This window comes from Cygnus atratus, chromosome 1 (assembly GCF_013377495.2).
Source record: "Cygnus atratus isolate AKBS03 ecotype Queensland, Australia chromosome 1, CAtr_DNAZoo_HiC_assembly, whole genome shotgun sequence".
NCBI classification, from domain to species: domain Eukaryota; kingdom Metazoa; phylum Chordata; class Aves; order Anseriformes; family Anatidae; genus Cygnus; species Cygnus atratus.
Genome location: NC_066362.1, coordinates 190,382,399 through 190,398,867, shown reverse-complemented (window position 1 = coordinate 190,398,867; position 16,469 = coordinate 190,382,399). Strand labels below are relative to the sequence as shown.

General features: G+C 37.1%; 1 protein-coding gene across 15 annotated transcripts in view; it reads left to right on the top strand.

Moving 5' to 3' along the window:
- Positions 1–16,469, top strand: part of ZMYM2 (zinc finger MYM-type containing 2) — a 91,056-nt gene that overhangs the window by 58,334 nt on the left and 16,253 nt on the right. For 14 of the 15 annotated variants that reach the window (XR_007707823.1, XM_035542740.2, XM_035542738.2 and 11 more), the window contains 5 exons: positions 6,543–6,715; positions 12,484–12,649; positions 13,606–13,640; positions 15,371–15,500; positions 15,660–15,775. Coding sequence is in view for 14 of the 15 variants with exons in the window: in XM_035542740.2 (XP_035398633.1) it covers positions 6,543–6,715; positions 12,484–12,649; positions 13,606–13,640; positions 15,371–15,500; positions 15,660–15,775 (620 nt within the window). In the remaining variant the exon portion in view is untranslated. The remainder of the gene's footprint in view (positions 1–6,542; positions 6,716–12,483; positions 12,650–13,605; positions 13,641–15,370; positions 15,501–15,659; positions 15,776–16,469) is intronic. The other variant, XM_035542742.2, reaches the window with a different exon arrangement.

Below are 16,469 nucleotides of genomic sequence, written 5' to 3'. Positions count from 1 at the left end.
ATCAGGTTAATAGAAAAGTGGAGGCCACTTCAGACAGATTTTGAGGTGCCTGATTTATCCTGAGAGAATACAATGTGCTTTGACAGTTATGGACATAAGTTGTAATGGAACATCCCTAACATCAAATTGAGTCATAGCAGTTTTTGTTACAGAGCTCAGATTGGCACAATGTGGTTGTTCAGGCCATGTTGTCTTATTTAGTAGTCTGGTAATATATCTTTAAGTTGCAGACAACTATTACAAACAGATTTTATTACTGTAAAAGCTCAAAGATACTATTCAGCTGATTGACATAATAATAATAAAAAAAAAGAGTTAGGAAAGAGAGCATATTCAAATCAGAGAAGTCCCTTATGAAATATTTAAGTGGTGCTCTCACTGCAGAAGCAGCAGGTAAAGGCTCTTGGCTGTGTTGAAGGAAAGCAGACCTGCGCATTCTAGACAAATGCATGCAGAAAACCTGAAGGCTCGTTTCTTGTGGTATGCCACAAGTGGGAGAGTCTGGTCGTGTAGATGTAGTTTCCAATTAGTGCTTGGCTGTATGCATATCTTCTGGAATGACTTGACAATTTTAACACATTACTGTGGATTTTGATTGTTCTGACAGCATTCTTATAGTCAAAAATGTTGAATGCTAGAGATATGTTGAGGAGGAGATTATTATGGTTATCTTGGACATGGTTTAGGGTGATGTTGGTGGTAGGGGGGTGCGGTGGTTTTACTCGGGTGGGCAGCCGAGTTCCACCATAGCTGCTCTCTTGCTCCCCCTCCTCAAAGGGAAAGGGGGAGAAAACACAACACAAAGGGCTCAAGGGTTGAGATAAGGATGAAGAGATCGCTCAACAATTACTGTAACAGAGTAGGAAGATGGTAAGATTTATTGCCTATTACTAACAAGCTAGAGAAGCGAGAAACAAAGGAAAGAAACCAAAAACGCCATCACCCCATCCACCCTCTTCCACCCACTCCCCCCAAGCGGTGCAGGGGAATGGGGAATGGGGCTGCAGTCAGTGCCTGATGCTTCATCTCCGCCGCTCCACGGGATGCCGTCCTTCCCGAACTGAGCCTGCGGGGGCTGCCCACAGGCTGCAGCTCTTCAGGAACTGCTTCCACACGGCTCCGTACCACGGGGTCCATACCCCAGGAGCAAACTGCTCCAGCACGGGTCCCCCGCGGGTGGCAGCTCCCCCCAGACCCCCTGCTCCTGCGTGGGCTCCTCTCCACGGGCTGCAGCTCCGGCCCGGGGCCTGCTCCTGCGGGGGCTCTCCATGGGCCCCAGCCTCCTCCAGGCCACATCCACCTGCTCCACCGGGGGCTCCTCCACGGGCTGCAGCATGGAGATCTGCTCCATGTGGGACCCATGGGCTGCAGGGGGACAGCCTGCTCCACCAGGGGCCTCTCCACGGGCCGCAGGGGAACTTCTGCTCCAGCACCTGAAGCACCTCTCCCCCTCCTGCTGCGCTGACCTTGGTGCCTGCAAGGCTCTCTCTCACTCCTCTCACTCTCCCAGCTGCTGTATAGCAGCAGTTTTTTTTCCTGTTTTAAATGTGCTCTCGCAGAGTTGCAAACAACATCGCTTATTGGCTTGGTTCTGGCCAGCAGCGGGGCCCTTATCTAACATGGGGCAGCTTCTATATTCTTCTCACAGAAGCCACCCCTATGGCCCTCTGCTACCAAAACCTTGCCATGTAAACCCACTACAGGGGGTGGTTGGACCAGATGATCTTGGAGGTCTTTTCCAACGTTTATGATTCTATAATCTTCTATCCCTCTATAGAGAGAGAATATTGATACCGTTAGAGCTATTTGAATTTTGAGTACAGGTTGTGCTGAATCTGAAATTTTTAGATCATGTAGAGTTAATTTCTAAAATGGCAAAGAAAATAGAAGCGAAACCTGAAACCCTATCCATTGGTTGACTACAGCAGTCTTCATTAAATTTGCTTTCTTCAGTGTTCATTCTCCTTCTATGTCTTTGAAGAGGTTTGAACCAGTTCGTTATGCAAAGACCGCATTGGCTGTTGCAGATAAGGGGTGATGACGACTTAAGGTGCTGAAATTATGATCACAAGAGGAAGAAAGCTTATAAAGATGCTTCTTATTAACCCCAGAGAATAATCAACTGGAGAATAAGAACAAGAAGAAACTGGGTAACTGGATTGGGGGTAGGTAAGAGAAGAGGAGGGAAAGAGCTAGTACCTAGAGATCTGAAATTTTTGTCAGGATAAACTTAGGATGTGTAAGAAGGTGAGTTGAATTTGCATACTAAAGTAATAAAAGATTCCTCAGCAGAAGACAAAGAAGGAAGTGGGTTACACGACCTCCTTATTACACAGAGAAAATGGGATCTACTTTAAAGGTAATCCAACCAGGACCCAACATTGGATGCTTTGCATCTGTTTTCATTAGGATAGTGATGTTTATTGTGAAGCCAGAGACAGAGAGAACGGTAGGAGCAAGGGTATGGAAGAGGTGGATATTATATTTGAATCAATACAGAGAGATAGAAGAGAAGACGACAGCAGAATGATGTGGATTGGAACATAATTCCGGAATTCATCAAGACCTAGCTTGTGATGTTGCAGACCTATTGATTTTACAGGTTTGTGATGTTACAGGCCTGCTGCTATTCTTCTCTAGATGAAGTTGTCACAGATAACTGTTGAAGTTACTACAGGCTGAGAGAACAGTGAGTCTGGGTATGTAGCTTGAAGAAGGAGAAAGATAATCTAATAAATACAGCCTTTCAGCAATTAAAAAAAATTGCTTTTAGGATGGAATAATAGTGTTGTATAACAGATGTTATTCTCTGTGATAACAAGAGACTGGTAATGACTCAGGAAGTGTTGTAGTTCAGCATTTCTTTTTCATGGCTTTTTGCATGTGTGAATGTACTGAACTTCCAGTAACTCAGGTAGGTGCTGCTGGTAGAATAGGACCAGGTTCTTGGTAGCTTGCTTGCATTAGTTTACAGACATCAAGTGAAACATGTTTTCTGTCACGGATAGCTCTGCAGGGCTGGATCTGGCAGTTCTAGAGACTGCTGAAAGAAAGGAAACTCTCTTGACCTTTAGCTTGTTTGAAGTGAAGGTTTGGAGGAACTGCTTCTGTGTCATCCTGTCAGTAAGTCTGTTTTGCATGTGTTCAGAGGCTTATTCTCTCTCTAGCTGATGTGGGAAGGTCTAGGGTTGCAAGAAGGGATGAGTTTTGGAATGGATTTTGTCTGGAAGCCAGAATTTCAATAGCCTAGTTGAGGATGTTAGGTTGATTTAGCAGATATTGGCAACTTCTTTTTTGCCTGGTTCAAATTTTGCATCAGAGAGATCTCATCTTAAAATGCTTCTTAGTGATCTCTTTGAGGTAATGGACTCACAGGGTGGTCCTGTGTTAAAACCTCGCTAAAGAATATATTCAGTTACCTGTATAGCTGGAACCAAATGACCTACACGTACATTTTTATTTAAAATGACTAGCAGCTAATCTCTTAGAATCACTTAAAGCAGTAGAGGCTTCTATCTTGTCACACTTTAGCTGGTATATATGTTTTAATAGCAAAAATTCTGAAGAGTTCAGGAATTACTTGTGTATCTTCATTCAAAATTATGGGGCTGGCAGCTGTTGGTCTCGGGCAATGCTTATTCATGAAGCCCAAGTTTGTTTGTAGGGCAGGTATGTTGGCCAAGCCTTTAGGTTTCTAGTGTTGATATTGGAATGATCAGAAAACCAGTGCTTTTTGTATTACTCATCTGCAGTGTTCTGTCAGTTAGAGCCCGCTTATTGGTCATGTCCACAAGGCTAGCAAGGGAGCTACTGCTTTGTTGATTTGGGATTTGCGTTGTGTACTGTGAAGACCAAGTTGTTTGAATGAACTCAATCTGTTTTGCCAAAAGTGAACACCTTTCTCTGTGCTTTAAAGAAAGTCTTACCATTCCAATCAAAACCATAACTTCTTACCATAAAGTTACATCCTAGGTATGTACACAGTACCAAGGACCTAATTAAAATATATCCTGTAAAAAGTATTTATAGCCCTATAAAAAGGCATTCTGTTTCCCTTTGTCTGAAACAAGATCTTGAAGCAACCAAAGGTTCCCTGGTCAAGTGGATTATGTTACATATTACAAAGACATTAAAAAAAAAAAAGGCATTAAAAAGCATCAGACATCTATTTCTGAAAATTTTTTCTCATGATGATGCAGAAAGAATAGCCTGTATTTCCATTACAAAAGTCTTCAGGGATATAAGTCTTCTATCAACATCTGAAGTTTTATGAAGATGGATTCTCAATCCTCTGTAGAGGCATCCTTCAGCAAGAAGTTCTGCAGTCAGTGATTTATAAAATACAAACAAATATGTTTTTCAGGCACTTACTCTCAAGGGCTGGATTCTGGATTCTGAATTTTGGACTTTTTCTCTCCCTGCTTATTTTTCACTGCTCATTATTTTCTGTGAGTCACAGAGATGTGGGAGATGTTTGACTGTAGAATGGAAAAATTCTTAGTTGATTTTTTTTTAATGTAACAGCAGTATCTTCAATTTTACTTTCTATCTTTTAGCAGCCAAGAAAAATGTAAATTTTTACTGTTCATTTTGTAGGCTATTTAGCCAGTTAGCTTACCTGATTGGTGATAGACTACTTTCACTAGCTTTGGTCTTAAAAGATGGACACAGCTGTGAATGGCTCTTCTAAGGCATAGCTCAAGAGGAGGATACGTTGTGGTGCTGACCTGTCTCTGGAACTGTGACGAAGTCAAAATAATCCAATGCCACATACAATAATGAGAAATATGGCCGTTAGAAAAAATACTGGCAAGAAATTTTGAGTGCTTTAAGCAGTACTTTGAATCTTGCATGCACTGGTACCTTCGGGATTATTATTTCCTGCAGAGCAATATATTTTGCATCCAAATTAGTTGCACTCTAAGGACATTTGCTTCATTTGGCCCTTACCTTTTGCACTCTGCGCTTTGTGTTAGTAATTTTCTTTATTCTGTTGTTAAAGAATCAGAGAGATATGACTAAAAAAAAAACCACAGTTGAAAGCAGTTATTACCTGCAGTGTATTTTATTTGTATGATATACGGTAATTGTATTGTTTTGACTTTGTTAGGAAATTTAATTTCTTAGCAGAACTTGTAATGTTGCAAGTTAAAATTTCTTAATAACCTTTTGTTTTTGGAAGACGCTGTCTGCTGCAGCTTCCACTTGTATTCATGTGCTTTTAGTGGTTTTAAAATTAGAGTCTGTTTAACTGAAATTCAGAATACCAAATTCTTCCCTAATAGACAACAGCACAAGACAGTTAATTGAAATTACTGGGTCTATTACAATCACGTTATTTCTATATTGTGTATTCCAGAGGAAGCATATATTGCATACTGAGTTTCCTAACTTACCAGAAGTACAGAAGTCTGCATGTACTAGGCAATATGCCCAAGCAGAGCAAGTACTAGGAAGACTTGAGTTCTGGTCTTGGTGCTAGTATGGTATTTGGGAAATCGTAAAAACAGCTGCAGCATCCTAGATTGGTGGTCTGCGTAGATGTTATCTTGTCCCTTCGGTGTTTTATATGGACAGTTGCTTCATCTTCTCATACTGTTCTGTAAAATTAGCAAAATTATAAAGATGCACGGAATATGATTTAGGCATCAGCTTGAATAGACACTGGATTTGAGATAGTTTAAAAAGATTATATTCTCAAAATAGCCTATGTAATAGCTAGAGTATTCATCTTTTAATGCATTTAATGCTTTAGAGTATCTTCTCTAGTTTGCTTGAGGGAAGATCAGATTATTGAAGAATATAGCTCTCATTATGATGACCTTGGTGTTATAAGTGCATAGCGAATACAAATTAAAAAATAACCCACCTTATGTGAATGGGAAAAAAATACGATACAGATCTAAGATAGAGATCTTACACAAATTTCATATGTAAGCTCCTATCATTGCATAATCATTCTCAGAACTGCTCGCTTCATTGCTTACTTTGTAGTTTTTGTTTTTTTTTTTAGGAAACTCTTCAGTTCTTAGATCTTGTACCTATCAGTGTTCTTAAAAATGAAAGAGTTGTCTAAGTGGTTTGTTGTACTTAAATGAATGGAAGTAGTAATAGAAGTAGGTTGATCCTTGAAGATAGCTATTGTTTTAGAGAACAGTGCTGCCTGGCTTACAATTTCTGCTTGTCATTATCTGTATATCTAGCATTCTGAGGATATGTAATTCCAAGTCAATGCTTCTGCAGGGATCTATATGAAAAACAAATTATGCAATTTTTTGTCTGTTTATTCAGGGATTTGATAAGTACAGATTTAAGCATAGTGTTTTGAGAGAGATGCAGACACCACATAAACCATAGGGTTGTGAAGGAAAGGTATTCAGGTAAAAATGTCTTGAAATATAGTGTATTATGCAACCTGAATTTGTCTGAAGCCCCGATTGTTAGCTGTTGTTGTATTCATTTAGTTTTCGATATTTAACTCTTAATTGTGATATCTCTCTGTAAAAATTACTTTGTTCCTAATATTTAAAATCTGTTTCCAGGCTGCAAGCTGCTATATAAACAAGACTTTGCAAGACGGTTAGGACTGAGATGTGTTACTTGTAATTACTGCTCGCAGCTGTGCAAAAAGGGAGCAACTAAGGAACTTGATGGTGTAGTGAGAGATTTCTGCAGTGAAGAGTGCTGTAAAAAATTTCAGGACTGGTACTACAAGGCAAGTAACTCAGAATTTTTGACAAGAGCTCCAGAGTTTAACAAAACAAAAATGCACATGTGAGGATATCTCAAGGACTGTGCAGCAAATATGGCTTACTTCAGCAAAGCATTTGCTACACAAAAAGCAAACATATTAATTTCATCATTTGAATTTTCTTAGAACGTAGAGCAGCATTTCTATGATCTGATTTATTAATTCATTTGGCAAAGCAGTATTGAGTTACAGAAAAAAAAACCAACTACTATGTATTTGTTACTTTACAATTCCAATTTTCCCCCCTCAATTGATACTATATTTTTCTTGTCAAAATTACTTACGTATGTATTCAGAATGTTGAAAACACTGTTAGTTAGCAGCTGTATGATACCTTAAGTTTACTGATGATAAACTAGGTTGGCAGAGTTTATCCTGTTCCTGCTTTTGCCTCCTTTTTTGCCTTTTCCCTTCTCCCACAGTTTGAACTGCAGAGGCTTTCACTGTTGATTATTTCCCAGTGGAAAGGATGCCAAAGGGAAAAGCAAGACCAAATGGATTTCTAATAAAAGTTTAAAACAAATGTGATGGCATCTGTTTCTAAATCTCTGGAAGCTTAACTACCTTGTGAAGCACAACCAGCAAAGAGTTCACGTTAAGAGGTTTTTTTTTTGTTTTCTTTTTTTTGAAAGAAGTAAAGGTGAAATTGGACTGGGTTTAACCTGCGATTAGTACCATGGATAAAATATTTGGTCTCTGTGAACATCCTGGAAAGCTACACTGATAATATCAAAAAAAGAACTATACTTGTGGATGCAATTGAAAAAAAGACAATACAAAATTTGTCACCTTACCAAAACTCTGTTCAGAGCCTGGAAGGCAATAAAAAGCCTGAAATGTTAGAGGGCTAGATAAAAGTCCTGTAATTCAAGATGATCTACCTACCATAAAAGACCTGAATCTGAAGACATATCTGATATTTTGGAATGGCAGGTTCCAGAAGTGTTACAGCCCAACACTGTAAAGTCTTTATTTTGAATAATGTACATAGGGTCCTTTTAGAATTTTCTGAAAGAAAACTACTGAAGACCAGTATCAGTTTCTTATGTCTCTTGTGATAATAGGGTGATGAAGCTTGGCTGCAGAGTTCTTAGACTTAAAATGTTATTTCATACAATAATATTATATCAATATGCCTTAAAACTTGAGGTATGGGATTAAGTTTATCCCTTATTAAAAAATGCCTCCTAATAGAGAATTCAATAAAGCTTTGGTGTGCTTTAGAAACCTCTTGGTGATTCAGCAAATAATACAGCCTGGGGATGTGTGTACCAAACTAGTGTCATATAATTGGGAAACACTTGAAAACTCTCGCTTTAGTTTATCCTTCTGATTTGTGGGATAAAGCAATAACTGAATTAGCCCATGAAGTCTGCTTAAGAAATGGTGTTGGTACCGTGGTACGGGAAAGTAAGATATGATGCCATGAAAAAGTAATTCAAGCAGATTTACTGGCAACTAGTGACTTTTGATACTTTTGATGACACTGAACTGTTAGATATTTTTACTTTCTGAATCTTGTGCTTGCTAGTGGAACTAGTGTTACATGATGTTGAATTGTTGATTGTCATTTTTTTTCCAAATACTTCTTAAAGCCTTTGCCTAAAGTTCAGGTTAAAGAAGCTGGCATTTTTTAAAGTTCTGGCTATAGAAGTTTGGGATTTATTGCATAGAGAAGACAAATACTAGGTTAGGTTTGGGGTATGTGTATTTTGCTAAAACTTTTTATTTCCTTTACATTCTTGCTGGTAACTCCTCCCTCTTTTTATAAAAGTCATTCCAGGTATCCTAGGTTTGGTAGCATATTGTTAGTGAACATTCTTACCTAGTCATAAGTGGGTAATGATCAAAATATAGAAAGACAGAATAGATATAGGCCCCTCCCTCGATTTGTACTTCATTTCCTGTTTTGTCTCTTAGCTTCTTGAAAGAATAGATACATATGTATGAGCTTTGTCTCATTTATGCGATGTCCAGTGTTATTTTGGAGTTTCAATTAAATGTATATGTAAAGAGAAATAAGTAGTAATAACCTAGTAATGTTTTAACGTCAGCATTGTGCTCATTAAACAAGCGTTTGTCTCCATTTTCTTTGTCTACTTTCTTTTATGGACACATTTTTCTCATGTAGTTTTATCTGGAAAACATCTTAACATTTAAAAAATAATTATTTGTGGGAGGGCTTCCCTGAGTGCGAAAGTTCTCTTCACAGAAAGCTAGAAAAAGATAGCAGAGGTAGAAGCACATCAGGCTTATCTAGAAGTATTCCTCAAACCTAATGCAAAGGATTGAAATGTAAAAGAATAGTTCGGTCATCATCATCTGGTGAATGACAGCTGAAATTGGTTGGTACTAAGTTCTGAGGATGTTTTGTAGTATGGTGTCCAATGCACTTCTGAGAAGAGAAGCAAAAAATTCAGTGTCTTGAGGCTAGCTCCCTATGTTATTAGTGCTCCTCCTTGTAAACTTTAATTGCATGCTGTGGTTTGGATCATAATTTCAGTCATTTTTCAGATTTCAATATAAATATTTTAGTAGCCTGTTTGATGACAGTTTCAATCATTTGATGTTTCTCATACTAGAGAACTGAAAGTATCTTGACAAAGATTATACAGTTTTGAGAACAGTACAGAAATTGGTTTCTTAAAATACACATTGTGAAACATTGCCAAAAATACCACAGCTCAAGTGCAAATATAGGTCATTCCAGTCTGCAGTGGAATAGTGATTGGATTGAACATGTATGGTAATAATTGCGTATTCAGTGGAGGTCAGATGTCTATAGCCAAAACTAAGTTGGAGGTGAGGAGCTGCAGTCTGAGGCATAAGCAAATAACAATGATTGTCAGCCATGGTAAAATTTGAAATGATAGAGCCAACATTAATCTAGAAGGTAAAGGCAGCAAGACACCCTTGTGAAATTTCTCTCGTCCAAATTTAGCCATTGTATAGTTAGACATCTCAATTCCAAGCAGTTACCCTTTCTTGTATAATCAGGCACTTTCTGGAAACATCTCTTGCTTTCTACTTTTGCAGACGGAACCAAAGTAGTCTGGAATAGACAGCCAAGATAAGGTCAAATTAACGTCAGCACAGATCTTTGGAGAACATTGGAAACAGGTCAATGGAGGATTAAAAATGTAAATAAAAAACCCCACATGTGAAAACTTATACTTTAAACTAACTTTGGGGCAAACAGAATTGATTCTTACATTTTTAGTTGGACACTAGCGATTTGAGCATGTTGAAGTCTGGGGAAGGAATTGGACCAAAAAGCAGTCATGAGTGGAAAAGGAGTTAGGTGAAAATGGAGCACAGAGGGTATAGGTGGATCTTTTAGACATACAGTGTTAGAACAGACTCAAAGGCAAGGATTTTGGAGATTCAGTTCATGAGTAGTTCCAGTACCTTAAATAAAAACAAATGGGAAGGAAGGAAAAAGCAGAAAATCATGATTTCGGGTTTTTCCTTTCACTAATTTCATGGTCAGGGAAGTGGGAGAGTAAGCAGGTAGTAGGAAGCTTCAGTGCATGGGAAGGTTTATAGAATTGACTGCAGGTATGGTTATGGAAATATTTAAAATTAATGTAGTAAACACAGAGATGAGAACTGTAGCATCCATACAGGGGAATATTGGGTTTGCTAAGGAGTGGTGGTTTACCATGTCTAAGGAAACTGATTTTTTTTTCCAGCTAAATACCATAGTAGCAGTCCAGGGGAGACATCAATTCACTTATTCAAAGGCTTAAATGAAAGAGCAGAAAATAGAGGGAGAAAGCAATTAGTAGCCCGAAGACTGTAGTTGCTGCATTTTACAAGATTTAGCACCTTCTTGCTTTGAAGGACAGAGAAAACTGAGAAGAAAATGGCACTTTGGTAGTCAAGCTGTGTGCAGTAGGTGAGAATAGGTGGGCTTTTCTGTACAGGGGTCAGCTGTCATTCTTAATGATCATTGTTAGAGGGGCTTGAGATTTAAAATTAGAGTGAATTATACAATTTTATTTTATTTTTTTCCTACTGGTATTTCAGCCTTCTGGTGGTTTTGTAAAGATGTATTTGCACTGAAGTTGTAAATTCACAGTTTCCCTAAACTGATAACACCTAGGCTATTTTGACAACACTCCATGCTTTGTCTGCTTCCCCACTCACTTCCAAGAATACAATTCACTTGCTCTTTTGTCCCTCTGAGAACATCTATGTTGCAAAATGAATTGTGGACCAGCATCAGCAGAAAGTCAAAGTGACAAATGTAACCAAAAGTAAGGGATAGGGAAGGTAATGTGGTGCTGCAAGGCTCCTGCCCTTGTGTGCCAGGCAGGTGCATGAGCACTACTGCTGGCACCTGCACCAGGGAAGGGGAGAAATACCTGCCCTTTCTGTGACACCCTTAATTGCTTTATTTGCTTTAATTGCTCCCAGGCGGGTTGAAACATGTTTATTTAAAGGAAATACGTGCATACATATATATACTTGAAGCTGGTTGTACTGTTAGAATCAAGTCTCTCAATATATCATTCATAATATTTGAAAATTACAGCTAAAAGCTGAATTTCCTTCATTGCCAGAGAATGGTGCTGGACTGGTCAAGTACAGTGAAGGGACTTAACATTTAATTACCTTTTACATTTGAACTAATTGGCCTTTTGATACATTTTTTGGAATTGTAAGAACTACAGTTGGACCACTTTTTTCAGCCATCAGAGCCTTGTGCATAACTACAGTGTTGTGTATGGTTTTGCATATTAATGTTTTATGTTGCATACTATCATAATTTCCCTCCTCCTTTTCTGGCTATACTATTAGATTGAGTTATTTGGGATTCCTAAGCATCCATAAAGTGTTTTTTTGGGGGGTGGCTTATTTTTAAAGACCACTTTGGGATGGAGATTGCAAGAAAATATCAAGGGGAACAACACTGCAAACAGTTCTTCACTTACTGAAGATCTGAAACTGGGACTAGTACTCTTCAGATGATATTTTATAGCATGGCTGATTAAATTCTGTGGAACCAATTTAGTAGAAAAATGTCTTTATTAGTGATGCCTCATGAAGTTATCCTGTAGTCTGGTGAATAACAAAGTTTTGAGTTTAAAGTTGTGGCTAACTGGAATCCTCTTTAGGTTGAGGGCTATTTTTGTTGCTTTTAAATCATTGTGAGAGAATAAATTTGAAGGAACTAATTAATAATTGGAATCTAAAATTGTTGTCAAACTACCAAAATAATGGGAATAGAAAAGTTATTTATATCAAAGGGCCCTGATCTGACACGTAGAGAAGTGATTTTGTTTTCTTTAAGTCATAAATGGGGAAAAAACAAACAAGCAAAAAAACACAAACCAGTCTTGGGGGAGAGTATCCTACTTGTCCTGGGTTCAAGCAAGTCATTAAGGAATCTCACTTTTGTCTCTTGTTTGCAGAAGGTTTTAGTAGAATTAATGAAAATTGTTGTGCAAAAATGGGCAATTTTTAAGACTTAGTGTTTAATTGAAACACAGCATGTTAATTATATTAATTATGGGTATTAACCCTCAGCAAACACTTGAAAGTAAAGTGACTAATATGTGTATAAATGTGGGTTAGAGGATTGTATAAATGTAGAGCCTACATGAGTGAGACTTAACTGTGTAGCAGTAACGATTCTTCAGTACTTTCAAAAATGTAACCTTTTAAAATGTAAAAGTATTTTTTTTCCAAGGCTTATTTAAAATGTCACAATCTTTCTTTGCATTAAGGCTGCACGATGTGACTGTTGTAAGTCTCAAGGAAATCTCAAAGAGAAGGTGCAGTGGCGTGGAGAAATGAAACACTTCTGTGATCAGCACTGTTTGCTCCGTTTCTACTGTCAACAAAATGAACCAAATCTGGCAACCCAAAAAGGACCTGAGAACTTACAATACGGTACGTGCTGCCTTACCCTTGCTAAATGGCAAACAAAATGCTTCTTTTAAGTGAAAAATTCAAAGCTGCTTGAATTATTTATTTGTTGTAATAAACTTGCTTGTGTTAGAGACTGCCCTTTTTATCACCAGATGCATAATTTATTGAGTTGCTAGATATTTTTTATCTTAACTCTGTATTTTAATGCTCTTTTGGGAGCTGAAACATTTTCAGCTAATCAAATGCTTTTGTAATCACTTTTTTCAAAAACTAGATCTTTTTAGCTTAAGCGTAATTTTAGTGTTTTACCTTCGTGGGGATAGAAAGTGGCTTCCTCTTTCATTGTGCTCCAGTGTTTTGTTACTTGCTCTGTGGAAGCATTTCTTTTCAAAACATGTTTTGGTCAAAGAGACCAGATAAATGCACTCAGAATTAAAAGGAAATGAAGAAATTGAATTAAAAGGAAACAAATGAAACGGAAACTCAAAGAAAATGAGAATTATCTAGATGTGAGCAATGCATTGCTTTTTTTTTTTTTTTCCTGTTTGCAATAGGTACCTTATATGTTTTCTGATGGGGGCAGAAGGCATGTTCACATGGTTTACAGTGATCTAAATTGCACGTCAGCATGCAAGTGAATCACCTTTTCAATGAATATAATTATATCAACACAGCTTCTTTGTATGGCTGTTTTCATATTTGAACTTTCCGATATGTACTTTTATGAATGAGGTTATAGTCACATCTGTCTGCAGCATTGATTTGGCTTTTGGCTTTGTGTAAGGTTTGGTGCCAGAGTAGTGAGGTGTTTGTGATGAGCAGTGTTGAGTACAGTTCTCACCTGTGGTACAGCGCTAAGCAGTGCTGTTAATTTGACATTACTCTGATGATACGTGTTGTCTGAGTTACTTACTGAAATCTGTTACGATCATGAAAAAGGGAGAAAAAATCTAAAAATGTTTTCTTGCATTTTTTAGATCAGGGCTGTCAAACTCCTCGAACAAAAATAACAGTAAGTACATATTTTTAACATACATATAACCTAATTGGAGGCATTTAAAATGTGAGATCCTGGTGGCTAAAGATGACACTGTTAAAAATACCACAAACCAATGTCTTTGAATGATACTAAACTAAATTTGTGGGTATTTTTTAGTCTTTGTCACATCAGTAGTTGAAATTAACTTTTAAATGTTCATATTTTATCTTTTCAATGTCTTCTGACATTGAAGCCTTTTATTTTACATCTGTGCTGCAAGAAAGTGTAGTTACTCCATGAAGTCTGTCTATTTTTTTTGTTTAGACTGATTAGGTATATTATTGAGTATAGAAAGGGAAGAGAATTTCCTTGATCAGTTAGAATATTAAGGTTGTATTTCAGCTTTGAAGGGCTGAAAACAAAGCATCAGTTCTTAAATTCTAAGTGCTAAGAGTAGAATAATTGGAACACAAGGCCTGACTGACTTTGCTGCAAGTGGCAGAGTATGGAAGCACCACCTTCTGCAGGATTGCTGTCTGTGAGGGTGGACATCATGAGCGGAGCAGTAACCTTCACTTTGAGTTTATCAGTTTTTGTCAACTAGTCATAAATACCATTATTAATAATATTTTTTTCATTGAACTTAGTGTATTTGGTTTGAAACTTGGTTTTTCTTTGTCACAAGATCTCCCTTTTCTGTGAAAGAAGTATTTCAACTTCTTAATGAAAATATGGTTCTGTAAGACAATTCTTAGTTTTAAGTGAAAGTACTTTGATGGCATTATAAAACACATTAATGAAAAACACAGAAAATAACTGGATACCTGGGTAATAATAATTGGAATAATTGACTGGAACTTGGGTAACTGGAGATACCAGCAAGCTAAACCATCACATTAAAAACATCTGGTATTTTATGTTTAATAGCTTCCAAAGATATTAGTATGGTCTATAACTTTTTAAAAGATCATATAAAAGCTACAATAATAATAAATAAATGTGATACAATTATTTTTTACACTTTAGAAGGTGTTCTGCCTGTTAGTCTTGTTATGATTTTACGTTCTTTCCGTATTTAAAAGGACACGTGGGGCTAGTCTTACAACATATGACCAAGTAAAAGTGACAGCCTCTGTTCCTTAAATCAGGTTCTAAAACAGGTGCCAGGGGACAAAAAAACATGTTAGGAGCAAGATTTTTTTTTACCTGTTGACTATAAGAATGCAGTTTGAGCATTGTGATATTCCCAAGTATTTGTTGACGCTATTGTAGAGCCAGCAGGGGGAGCTCAAAGTTTATACTTTAAGTATTAAAATTGTTTAGAGAGAGTGTTTTTATCTAGAAACGCTCATTTTTTTAAAGTGATTTTTGGATTATAGCATACTTCAAGAAGATCAGACTTTGAGCCAAAAAATAGTTTTGCTATTCATTTTGGATTCTTTTTAACAGCTAAAATTATTTTAAAGTTATAAAATAGCTTAGATTTTACTTCCATGTATACAAGAAAGAAAAAAAAAGTTATTGATTGAAGTGCTAGCCCAGAATGAGCAAAACACTACTATGTTACATTCATTTTAGGAGCAGCTCATTACTAGAAATGCAGAATAGCACACAGTTAAAGAATAATAGTGCTGTTGTGTGCTTGAGCTTTCTCTTCAGTATCTTGTGCATGGAAAGTATCAACTGATACATTACATCAAAAAACTTTGTGTTGTTGCACTACGTTGACTTCAATACGTTTTCTTTTATTTGCTTGCCTGTAGGGCTCAGCACCACCACCTTCTCCAACACCTAACAGAGAAATGAAGAACAAGGCAGTTCTTTGCAAACCTTTGACAATGACAAAAGCCACATACTGTAAACCTCATATGCAGACAAAATCTTGTCAGACAGGTAACTCTTGAACCACTGTTTACTTTGTTACAGGCTTTTTTTAAACTGTTATTCTCTTGGAACATATGGCAAATATTTTGATTTTTTTCCCTAACCTGCAGGTGTAAAATATATTTAAGTACCTGGCAGTGTTTGCCTTTTTCTTTTTTCTTTTAATAGAAGATGATTGGAAAAAAGAGTATGTCCCAGTGCCTATTCCTGTACCTGTCTATGTTCCGGTGCCTATGAACATGTATAGTCAAAATGTTCCTGTTCCTACAACAGTTCCTGTTCCGGTAAGTCAGACCAGCTTTATGTTTAAATTGGCATCCATTCACTTGAATGCAAGGGACCACTTTGTACTGCTGACTATTCTCATTCTGCTCCACCTAAATGACTGCAGGATACTGCTGCACAATTTACTGAATTGGGATCAGAAATCTGACAGTGGCATATAATTTCCTGATTGTTCTTTAGGACCCATCTGCTTGCTTGTGTGAAAATCTTGCACTGCTGAACATTTTAGAAACAATTCCGAGTGATTTTTTTGTTTGCTGAATAACCATTAAACAACTAGATTTGTTCTTGTTTGTGATGGAGAAACTGAAAGATTGTGTTAAGGAGGGATGGCAGAGCAGGATAAACAAGAAGAAAGAAAGGCAAAAAAGGAATCTTGTACTGGGAAAAGAAAATAACTCTTAAGTTAAATTTGTTATCATTTATGTACCAAATCTCATCCAAACAGTGGTTAAAAAAAAAAAAAAAAAGGAATTTCTGAAATTCCATCTTTCACAAACAAGTCACTAAAAGAGGATGTTGATTTGTCCAAACTGTTAGTCTGAAGTTATAGTCAGAATGAGGTGTAGAGCTCCAAAATTCTTTCTGTTCTGATTTTGACACACTATAGTTTCTGGTATCTTTTTTTTGTGTCCTTTCCTTTTCTCCCTTCCATTGTGAATCATTTGTATTGATTTTTTTAACCTGTAAGCA